Raw genomic sequence first — 12,282 nt, forward strand, 5'->3', positions numbered from 1 at the left:
CCCTTCTCTGCGGGTGTGTCAGCCTGTTTTAATCCGCCCTCCACGTGTTTTAGCACTTATATTTATTTATTTATTAATTATTTATAGATCCTCCTCATCTGGACTTTTTGTATTGGTGTGCTACATTTTGATCGCATGTTTTCAGCACTATCTTATTTATCTTAATGGTGTTCATATTTATGTTTTTATTACTTCTTACATGTTTTATAATTTTAAATGTATTTATGTGTATGTTTTTATCTGAAAATGATCAAAGCCACATGAGGAGGGACGCTTTTATTTGTTTATTTATATTTATTTTAAATTATTTTATTTTATTACCTGGAGGCCGGGAAACCACCCGCAGAGGGGAACTCTTCACCTGCCTGCCACCCTTTTAAATAGAAAACGGCTACCCTTTGGAATCTTTTAAACTTACCGACCTCGATTTTAATGGATTCTGTTTTTCAGTGACATCCAGTTCATTATATACGATTTTACTAACCCGGTGTGCTTTCCTTTATTTTATTATTATTAGTTAATTTTAACACTCCCTTTACTTTTTAAAATCATATTACTGGGGAGAATGTTTTAATTATTTATATTTGTATCATTGCACTTGTGTTTTAACTGCACTTACACTTCTATGCGTGGCTTACTAATAGAACTGGATTCACTTTTAAATTGGCCATTTTAGATCCCCCTCTCATTTAGGGTGCTTTATAGATTCCATTGGGACAAGCTCCACACACGCACACACACACGTAGATACACGCACGCACACACACACACACACACACACACACACACACACACACACACACACACACACACACACACACACACACACACACACACACACACACACACACACACACACACACACACACACACACACACACACACACACACCACCCTCCAGATCCTGGGACGGGGAGATCTGCTTTTTGAGCATACTCTGCCGCCGTTCCGTGGTCCGGCTCCACTCTGCACTTTTTAACCATTCATCTGAAACGGTCTTGTCCTCACGGAGCTTTGATGATGCTTTTAAAAGGGTTTTTATAAGGTTTATGTTTACGGAGGTTTTTAATGTTTTTTTAAACACCTATCTACCGAGAGCCAGTGCACCACGCAGGGCTCCTCTGGAGCCCTGCGCTCTTCCCCAACCTAACCCTAACCCTAACCTCCACAGCAGATATGACTTCTCTCATTCTTGATATTGCTGATGAACACACTTCATTGTAAATCTCCATAGATAAATACCTTGTGTTTGATTTAGTATGAGCTCACTCAGACTCCCTTCTTGTTCAGTCCCAGATCCAGTGTGTGGCAGAGAGGAAGGAGCAGTAACGAGCATGTTGTTGTGTTTGTGTTTAGGTTCGACTCCACAACAGATCCTCCAGGAATCTACAGAGGACCTTTGAGCCTGCCAACCTGCAAGATGGACACCACTGATCCAAAGTTATTATTCATCTTATCAGTATGAACATGTTCAAAAGTCAGCATCATGTTCAGCAGAGTGTCAGTGAACCTTTGCATTCATCATGTTTTTGATTCTATCAGGATCCACCATGAGGGACCAGACCCTCCTGGACCTGGACCCAGCTGTGTGTCCATGAAGAGTGGAAACTCTATGCCTCGACCTATTAATTTTAAAGATGGAGAGCATGATGATAGTCCAGAGTAAGAATTTAAAGCAAAAGTCATTTTTATTTATTAAAACGCTTGAAATTCAACATAATTATCAGCAAAGTTTTATCTTCTGAACATTCATCAGTGATTGTGTTTCTATCAGGATCCCCCATGAGAGACCAGACTCTCCTGGACCTGGACCCAGCTGTGTGTCCATGAAGAGTGAAAACTCTATGCCTCGACCTATTGGGTTTGGGGATGGAGAGCATAGCGATGGACCAAGGTATGAATTCAAGTTATTTTTGTTGTTCGCTTTTAAAGCTTTATAATGTCTACATCCTTCTCAGCTGCATTGTATTTGCTGCACATCGTAAAGGAGTTCTTGAAGCAAAGAACTGAACCACAAGCAGAACACAGCAGAGCTTCAAACTGATGTCAGACACTGAAGATGTATTGCACTTCTGACAGTCTGACACAATCACCTCATTCAGACTGTCCTGTTCGGATCAGCCTGCTCACTTTAGTCCGGTTTGTTTATCAAAGCTACTTCCTGTCCCCGTCTGCTTTTCATTGATGTCTCTCTGTATGTCCAGTTTGAACGAGGATCTTCAAACTCAGAATGTGTAACTCTTAGTTTCTGTATTTGTTTAAAATCCTCCTCTTCGCTCCACAGATTTCATCAGCAGAGATCAGAGGGTCCTGGTGGTCAGTCTGCCCAGCAGCTTCAAACTGACCTGGACTCCATATTTATGGTGAGTGGACGCACAGCTACTCCTGCGGACTACAACAGCCACAAACTCACTACTGAATTGTGATCAATACGGTCTTACTATTCATTATTTTGTATTAACAATTGTCGTTTTCATTACATTACATTACATTGCATTTAGCTGACGCTTTTATCCAAAGCGACTTACAATAAGTGCGTTCTACCAACAAAATACAAGCTTGAAGAAAACAGAATCATAAAGTACATCAAGCTTCATAGAGTAAAAACATTTCAAGTGCTACTCAACTGGCTTTAGATAAGCCAGCCCTTTATTAGTATATAAGTGCTTTGTTAATAGTTCTATCGCTCGAAGTGGAGTCGAAAGAGATGAGTCTTCAGTCTGCGCCGGAAGGTGTGTAAGCTTTCTGATGTCCTGATGTCAATGGGAGCTTATTCCACCATCTTGGAGCCAGGATAGCAAACCCACGTGTTTTTGCTGATGGGAACTTGGGTCCCCCTCGCAGCGAGGGTGCAGCGAGTCGTTTGGCTGATGCAGAGCGGAGAGCACGTGCTGGGGAGTACGGTTTAACCATGTCCTGGATGTAGGAAGGGCCAGATCCATTCGCAGCATGGTACGCAAGTACCAGTGTCTTGAAGTGGATTCTAGCAGTTACCGGAAGCCAGTGGAGGGAGCGGAGGAGCGGCGTGATGTGGGAGAATTTAGGAAGGTTGAAGACTGATCCAGGACCACAGCCACGACTCAAGATCCAGCGCTCGCGATCCAGGACACAGGACCGCAGGATCATCCATGACTCCGGATCCCAGCGTATATAGACACCAAAAAGAAAGACATTTGGGGAAGCTGGGTTAATCGGAACATGAGTGTACACGGGTATAGACAGAGAGAAGGAAGAAGTAAGATGTCCCCCGACAAACTAAGCCTATATCAGCAAAACTAGGGGCTGAATCTAATCAGCCCTAACTATAAGCTTTATCAAAAAGGAAGGTCTTAAGCGCACTCTTAAAAACGGATAGGGTGTCTGCCGCCCGAACACAAACTGGAAGCTGATTCCACAAATGTGGAGCTTGATAAGAAAAGGCTCTGGCTCCCATTGTACTTTTAAAGATTCTAGGAACAACCAACAACCCTGCATTCTTGGAACGCAATGCCCTAGTAGGACAGTAGGGTATAATGAGTTCTTTAAGGTAAGATGGCGCCTGCCCATTAAGGGCTTTGTAGGCGAGAAGAAGAATTTTAAATTCTATCCTGTGTTCTATAGGTAGCCAGTGTAAGGCAGCCAGAACAGGAGTAATGTGGTCCCTTTTCCTAACTCTGGTTAGTACACGAGCCGCAGCATTTTGAATCAGCTGAAGCGACTTGATTGACTTCTTGGTACTCCCTGATAATAAAGAGTTACAATAATCCAGCCTAGAAGTAACAAATGCATGGACTAGTTTCTCTGCATCGTTTTGAGGCAAGATATGCCTGATTTTTGCAATGTTACGTAGATGGAAGTAGGCGGTCCTTGAAATTGATTTTATGTGGGCGTTAAAGGATAAATCCTGATCAAATATAACACCAAGATTCCTTACAGTCTCACTGGAGGCCAAATTAATGCCATCCATAGTTAGTATGTCTTTAGATAATTTGTTTCGTAGATTCTTCGGGCCAAGTACAATAACTAAATTTTATTTAGATGATTAATTTCATCAGGCTTGATTGATAAATATAGTTGAGTATCATCCGCATAACAATGAAAGTTTACAGAATGATTCCTTATAATATTGCCTAACGGAAGCATATATAATGTGAACAAAATAGGTCCGAGCACTGAGCCCTGTGGCACTCCATGGCTAACTTTGGTTTGCGTGGAAGATTCATCGTTAACACGTACAAACTGAGAGCGTTCAGATAGATAGGACCTAAACCAGCCTAAAGCAGTTCCCTGTATGCCAACTAAGTGCTCTAGTCTTTGCAATAGGATATCATGGTCGATAGTATCAAATGCAGCACTAAGATCGAGCAAAACAAGAATAGAGACAAGTCCCTTGTCTGAGGCTATTAGAATATAATTTGTGACTTTAACCAGAGCTGTCTCTGTGCTATGATGTGTTCTAAAGCCAGACTGAAAATCTTCAAATAAATCATTGTTTTTTAAGTAATCACACAACTGTTTTGCGACCGCTTTCTCAAGAATTTTTGAGAGGAACGGAAGATTAGAAATAGGTCTATAGTTGGCTAAAACCTCTGGATCGAGGTTGTGCTTTTTAAGAAGCGGTTTTATCACTGCTACTTTGAATGATTGTGGAACATAGCCTGATAATAAAGACATATTCATAATATTTAATAAAGAAGTGCTAATTAATGGAAAAACTTCCTTCAACAGCTTAGTTGGAATTGGGTCTAACATACACGTTGATGGTTTAGAAGAGAGAATCATTGAATGTAATTGTTCAAGGTTAATGGCTGAAAAGCATTCTAGTTTACTATCTAGTGTAATATTAGAACTTACGATTTCGGGAGCTGTTGATAACACTATACTGGTCGAAGGCAAGAGGTCATTAATTTTGTTTCTAAGAGTAACAATTTTATCGTTAAAAAAGCACATAAAATCATTACTACTGAGTGCTAAGGGAATAGAAGGCTCAATCGAGCTGTGGCTCTCTGTCAGCCTGGCTACAGTGCTGAAAAGAAATCTTGCATTATTCTTATTCTCATCTATTAATGAAGAGTAGTAGGCTGCTCTCGCTTTACGCAGTGCTTTCTTATATTCATTGAGAGTAATATGCCAAATTAAACGAGATTCTTCAAGTTTAGTGGAACGCCATATCCTTTCAAGTTGTCTAGACTTTTGCTTTATTTTGCGGGTTTCGGCATTATGCCATGGAGCTAATCTATGTTGTTTTATTTTCTTCTTTTTCAAAGGAGCAACATAATCTAATTTTATTCGCAGCGCATCTATAGCACTATCAACAACATGATCAATTTGGGGTGGTGTACATTTTGTATAAGTTTCCTCCCCTACATGCAGACATGCTATCGAGTTAAGTATTGGTTGAATCTCTTCCTTAAATGTGGCTATAGCACTAACAGATAGGTTTCTGCTGCAAGAGCTTTTGACTAATGCTTTGTAGTCTAGTAACAGTACTTCAAAAGTTACTAAGAAATGGTCGGATAAAGCAGGATTATGCGGTTCGACTAATAGTTGCTCAATTTCAATACCATAAATCACCAGACGAGCCGCTGCATCCTGGATGAGCTGCAGAGGTCGGATGGCACATGCAGGTAGACCAGCCAGGAGGCAGTTGCAGTAGTCTCGGCATGAGGTGACGAGAGCCTGGACCAGAACCTGCGTGGCTTTCTGGGTCAGCTGGGGACGTATCTTCCTGATGTTGTAAAGCATGTATCTGCAGCAGCGGGTTGTAGCAGCGATGTTCACATGAAAAGCTTTTAAAACAAAGGTACAACATTTGTACAGGGGCAAAGCAGTACATTTGCCATTAAATCAAAATGTGTTTGCAAGCCAGAGCCTGTTTGAAGAAGTGGAAAAATAACATCACCGTAGCAGCCTGAGCTTCTTGAGATTCCATGTTTGTGGCTACTCTGGTTTCATGTCCCTCCGATGTCTTTGTACCTGCTGATCTGAAAGGTTTTGTGTCAGTCAGCACCATCTAGATCAGTGGTCGCCAACCAGTCGAGTGCGGGTAGATCGCGGACCGTTAAAAAAAAAAGTAACAAAAGAAATAAAAATATAATAAAAATAATAATGTTTCAAAAATATGTTTTTAGATGTAAACCTATCATCCACCACCCCGTTAGCAGGTGCCACTTGATTGACGTATATTTGAGACACCTCAATAATATAATACATTAACCGTGCTGTAAAGGCAATCGAACAACAAATATTTGCCAGTGAGGGATATGGTGTGAAGCTTTTCCAGACGCGTGGTGCAGGGGCGGCACCAGGGGGTATCTAGGAGTTGCTATAGCAACTCCAACAATTGGCAACAATTGGCCTAGCAACGGCTTAGCAACCCCATTGTTTTGATATGAAAATGTATCATATTTATAAATATGATACATTTTCGCGGGATCTATCAGGGGGCGGGTCGTTGTAATTTACTGCGTGAACTGTTACTTGGCTAATTCTCAGTAGATCGAAAATGGAAACATTTCTCACAGTCACAAGTCAGCGTAAACGACCGCGATCTCCAACGGAGCCGGTCCAGCTGGACAACCCTGCTATCCACAAGGATCCCGATGTTCACTATGAAAACTGGGAGGATTGGGACCACGAAGAACAGGTGCCCACGCCTACTGACCCGCTGCACCCGCAGCAGCAGGACCAGCTAGCTGCTACCATGAGCTGCAGTGGAACTAGTGGAACGAGCGCTGCTCCTCTCCGCACCGTGATGATCCACTGCTCTCATTTCCTCCACCCTGCTCTCTGCACAGCTCCACTCCAGAATATACAAATTCTGCCAGTCAGTGATTCTCAGACACAGCGTCTCACCCTTTGAGCATCTCGGCAGAAATGAGCAGTCACTCCTCTCAGTTACAAATTGTCATTTTAAATGACAGAATGTGTTGTATTTTCCGACATGGCGCATTGTTCGAGGCGTGCTGACAGTGAGATCTGAGAACGTGTATATGGGGCAGCTTCCATGTAGAGTTAGCATGGGTGAAAACAGTTTTTCCGGTCTCGAAGTTTTCATAATAAAACCGGAAGTATTCCCCACACTGTCAAATGATTACACAGTGATATCTGCATTACTCATCCACTAAAAAACATCAGTTTATCCTTGTTAATTACACAATATTGATTGGTTTAAATTGTGTACAATGGTTTTGTGTTTTTAACCTTCGATTCGGAGAAACAAATTGTTTTTTCGGAGTTTAGACACCAGAGTCTCAGAAGACACTACACTACCCAGAATCCCCAGCTATCGTTTGGGACTACAACATCCGCCTTGCTTTACAAACCCCGTGATTAGCCCTCAAGCCCTGTGATTGGATGTTGGGGTGGCAGTGCGACAAGGTTACGCCGAGTGTCAAACAGCTCTTTGAAATGGAATGGAACCACGCCAGACTATCCAAATCTGGACATGGACGGGTCCAGCCCAGCCCTCCCCCCCCCCCAGAATTACACATGCTGGCTATTATGTGTTTCGCAACATGTTCTATGGCACGTCTCTACTGGGAATTGTAGTTTTAAAAGACGTTTTCGTATTTCCCACAATTAGAAGTTGCCAGTATTAAACTGTATACATCCCTGGAGGTTTAGGGGATACGAAACACATTGGTGTTATCAAATTTAAAACATATAATTAATACATGGGTGAAAATTGCTTGTGTCCATAATGGGCAGCATTACTATATATACCCACATGCCAGCTAAGGTCAGAAGAGCTTTATTTAACAGCTGGTCTTATGTCTGTGACCCCTCCTGTTGTTCATTGATAAGCCTGAAACATGCACTTGTCAAGGTTCAGATGCACATTTAGCAAATATGGCAGTAGCCATCGATCATCTTAAGATAAGATACTTTATTGATCCCAAGTTGGGAAATGTTTTTGTTACAGCAGCATGTACTACTTTGTTCTACTCCACTACAATTCAGAGGTTAACCTGGTATTTTTACTCTACTACATTTATTTGAGTTACTTTGCAGATTCTGATTAATGATGTGAAATAAAAACAACCCTTAAATCAGACTTTAGTTACACCTGAGTAAAATTCAGCCTTATCAGTTTGTCTGTTTTGCACATCCTCCTGTTAATATCTTTGGACGTCCTGCACTAAACTGTTTTATTGTAGAGATCACTACAGTATCTTCTTGTTATTTTCAATGTTGTATGTAGGCTACTCTTAATATTTAAATGTTTTCATCAAATATAACTTATTCAACAACTACATTCAATAACGTGCTTTAACCACTAGGTGGCGCGGGTTAAAAAACAGTGGTGTAGCTAATAAAACATAATAATATCGTACATAATATGACTATTCACTTTATTGTGAAATTAAAACAGAATGGTAAAGGAAAATACAGTTTCAGTCTCTCGATGTGAAGCTTATGCATTGTGCCATGTACCTGTATCGACCTGTAACAGTCAACTGCATGAGGAGTTGGAAAGGTAGTTCCTTTAAGTAAGTCCCTTTCTATCAGCTGTGCACCGTTATGGTATAAATACAGACTATCTACTAATTGGATCAAATATAAAAGTCAGCCGATTTAGTGTTGATGCTGCAAGGAGACGTATTGTGTGAAAAGAAATGGAAGATGTTGTTTAATTGTTGATATATTTATGGTCCACGTCACGTATTCAGTTTTGGCGGCATCTCTTCCAGTTTGTCAAAAGGTCTTCTGATCAGGGCTCTATAAATACATATCTAGGGCAGATCTGTAATATTTAATGCAGCCGAACTGTGTATTACAATGCCGTTATGTGATGAGTTCCAAAGAGAAAAGCAAGAACACTTGGAATAAAGTATGATTTTTATAAATGTTTTCCGATTTCATATCACATAAACACCATATCCCGACGTGCATTGCGGCGTGATTTTAGCCTATCAAAACCTCTGAAAAAAGAAATGTGTCTCTCAGAATCGAAAGAGAAAAACCTATTGGAAAAACACAAAAGCATTGTACACAATTTAAACCAATACATGTCATATAATTAACTTGGATAAACTGATGTTTTTTAGTTGGTGAGTAGTGCAGATATCACTGTTAAATCATTTGATCATTGGTTTTATTATGAAAACGTCGAGACTGGAAATACTGTTTTCAACCCGTAACTTTACATGGAGGCTGCCGCATATACACGTTCTCCTGACAAAACCTCAAATCATCTTCGTAATATCTATCAAACTATAGATCCTACATATCGACTGGACGTGGATTCTAAAAGTACAATATACACTTCTCGCTATAAATCTAATCATAAAGCGTTTTAATGGCCAAACTATCCTGCAATTTAGGATTTTTCAGAGAGGGTTATTTGTGAATAAACGACCCTCTGTAACGTTTGCATTCAACAGGAGCACTAGAGGCCGACAACTTTAAACGTAATTATAGGTCGTATTAAGCGCTTGAACAAACGACATATTTGGTTTTTAATAAGGGCTTGAACATTCGACCCATTTGGTCGTATGAGTTGGAGGACTTGTTGCATAAAACACAGATGCACAATAGCAAAAACATCTACTTTAAAATAATATGTTTTAAGTTAACATTTACTCATTAGTTGATCTCACTTATCAAACTATAAAATAAAAACCAGCTTGCAGTTTAAAATATTTACTTTAAGGCAATCACTACTCAAAAGCATTTTAAACTCAGGACCATAAGAGATCCAGTTAAGGTATACACTTCACAGTTGTGATTTGATCAATCTGTAATCTGCAAAGTTACAGTGTCTTCAATTTTAGGATTACTTTACGTTTACTTCATTACATATTAAATCGAAAGACTATGGCATGATAACATAATTACATTACTTCAACTATCAATCATTATGTCATTTCAAAATCTGAAGGGAAAATCAAACAATTCTCAAAATGTTTAACAATCTGAAAAGGAAAAGTTAGGCAAATATTCAAAGACTTTTGTAAAAACCTGGAAAGGAAGAATTAAACATTCTTTAAACTTGAAACATCATTGTAGGGGTGTCTGTGCATGGATAATACGTTGAAGAGTAGTGTTGTTAAGCCTGATTGTTTGACAATTAAGGATATTAACATTATCTGTTATAATATTAGAAATATCTCTTATTCAATACCTTTATCATCGGAAAATATCAATTAATTTATTTTGTTTAGTGTGAAAGTGTAATCTGATCTGACAAAATATATTTGTCACCACTATTTAACACATGTCTGTTCATTGGAAATATAAAAACAATCATTAATTGTACATCTGTAAACATCTGGTCATTCAATTAAAATGTTATCTTTGAACAAGATCTGGAAGAACATGTCCTCCTGACTCGTTCTCCTCCTCTCTTTATGACACAGAATGTCTGGTGTGTGAAGGCATCCTGATACTGTAGATTAGCACTGAGTGCTGATTGGCTCAAAACTCTTCTTCTTCAGAGCGCCATATTTCAACCCCCCCCAATTGCTCTGCTTTTTATGGCTCATTCAGTGAGTGTGAGAGAGATTTTCTTTTCAGCAATGTAGATGGAAGGAATGGAGGCTGGAGTCCGCTTTATATCAAACACTGAGTTTAATGAGAGCCAACGGCCGGGAGCATTGGCAGGGTTCTCACACGTCTTCATCATGTGATTCCCCAGCCAACACTGAAGATTACACAGAAACACAGCGCAAATCTACACAGATAATCAAGGAGGAGCCTCTATTTCGCGCGTCTTCTGATCGATAATCACAAGAACCTGGATTCAGAGACAAAGACAGTCTGTTAAAGTCCTCTGGCAGTTAGTCACAGTCCCCCAACAGGAAAGCGGAACCTTTAACCCTTTAACCTTTAACCTCTTAAACCCCTGCTCTAAGTTATAGCAGACCTATGTGAAACACAAAATGCTTTTTGGTACAAACACATAAACAAAAATATTTCCTTCACAGATCCACGCTTTTATCAATTCATTGATAACCAATTAACATTAGTCTAAGAATATTTTCAGTCACTACTTGAATCAAATAAAACGTCCTCAGAGTTGGGTGGATTCCTCATTACATTAATCACATCAAAAGCAGAATAAGATTGGAACAGCCAATCACAATGGTTGATACAGACAACCATAATAGAAAAATCATCTTTCTTCAGTGTTTGATTTCTTTTGTCAAAAAACACAATAATAACACATGTGCAATACAAAAATATAATAGTAAAATATATGTTTCAAAAACAAGATCTTTTATCATTTATCCCTCAGTTAATCTCATTCATCAAACACAAATTCAAATTTAGCTTACATCTTTAAAGATTTACTTTAAGGTAATTACTTATTAAAACACGATTAGAATGTAGGATTATAAGAAATCCAATTGAGGTATAAAATCAGAATCAATAGGGATTCAGTTAAAAATTCACAGTCAAGGTATACATTCACAGTGATGAATCGATCAATCTGTAATCTGTAAAGCTACAGTGTCCTCCATTTTTAGCATTACTTTACGTTTACTTCAATACACTTATTCAAGAGTAAGGCACTTTACTACATACATTTTATTCAAATACATTTGTTCAAAAATCTGAAAAGGAGAAGTCAGACATTTTATTGAAAACAACCTGAGAAAGGAAAAGTCAAAACATTTATTCTTAACAACCTGAGGAAGGAAAAGTCAAAAACATTTATTCTTTATTCTGAGTGTCAACTTTAATCAATTTATCAATCGCTGAAAGGAGGTACCCAAGGTACCGGAACTGCCACGGAGACCCATGGGTCTGGAAGCTCGGCGTCGTACATCAACATTGTGTCATCTACAGTAGAGTACCCCACTAGCCTCTGTGGGGCCTGGAGGGTAGTCTTGGCAACCCTGCGTATGGCTAATTTAATTACAGTGATCAAACAGGTCACTAGGATTAGCACAACCAAGATAAACACTGCAACAGTAACAACAAATTTAACCAACCCCGCTCCCCAGGACCCAAGAGTTCCGCTTAAATCCCCAAGTGTAAACCCATGAGTTTCATGCAATTCTTTTATCCCCTTAGCTGTGTCCTGGACCATATCCGTAACTTCAGGTGTGGCGTCAGAGACAAAGGAACAGCACTCTGCACCAATTACTTTACATGCGCCCCCCTGGGCAGCTAAGAGGAGGTCCAGCGCCATGCGATTCTGTAGTGCTACTGTCCTAACTTCCTGCAGTTCTTTATGTTCCGCTAACATCGCGATACTTGATACATTTAGATGATGCTCCACTACTTTGGACAATGCCATGATTTCCTGCTGACTAACATAAATGCCGTACCAAGGCAAAAATAGGCTCGCTACCT

The 12,282-nt window shown here is 39.7% G+C and overlaps 1 protein-coding gene across 1 annotated transcript in view; it reads left to right on the plus strand.

Moving 5' to 3' along the window:
• Positions 1 to 1,884: 1,884 nt before the first annotated feature.
• Positions 1,885 to 12,282, plus strand: part of LOC117442099 (probable inactive protein kinase DDB_G0270444) — a 25,596-nt gene continuing 15,198 nt past the window's right edge. The window contains exons 1-3 of the mRNA XM_034078103.2: positions 1,885 to 1,894; positions 2,285 to 2,363; positions 12,001 to 12,020. Coding sequence (XP_033933994.1) covers positions 1,885 to 1,894; positions 2,285 to 2,363; positions 12,001 to 12,020 — 109 coding nt within the window. The remainder of the gene's footprint in view (positions 1,895 to 2,284; positions 2,364 to 12,000; positions 12,021 to 12,282) is intronic.

The sequence above is a fragment of the Pseudochaenichthys georgianus genome, unplaced genomic scaffold, assembly GCF_902827115.2.
Source record: "Pseudochaenichthys georgianus unplaced genomic scaffold, fPseGeo1.2 scaffold_296_arrow_ctg1, whole genome shotgun sequence".
Classification (NCBI taxonomy): Eukaryota; Metazoa; Chordata; class Actinopteri; order Perciformes; family Channichthyidae; genus Pseudochaenichthys; species Pseudochaenichthys georgianus.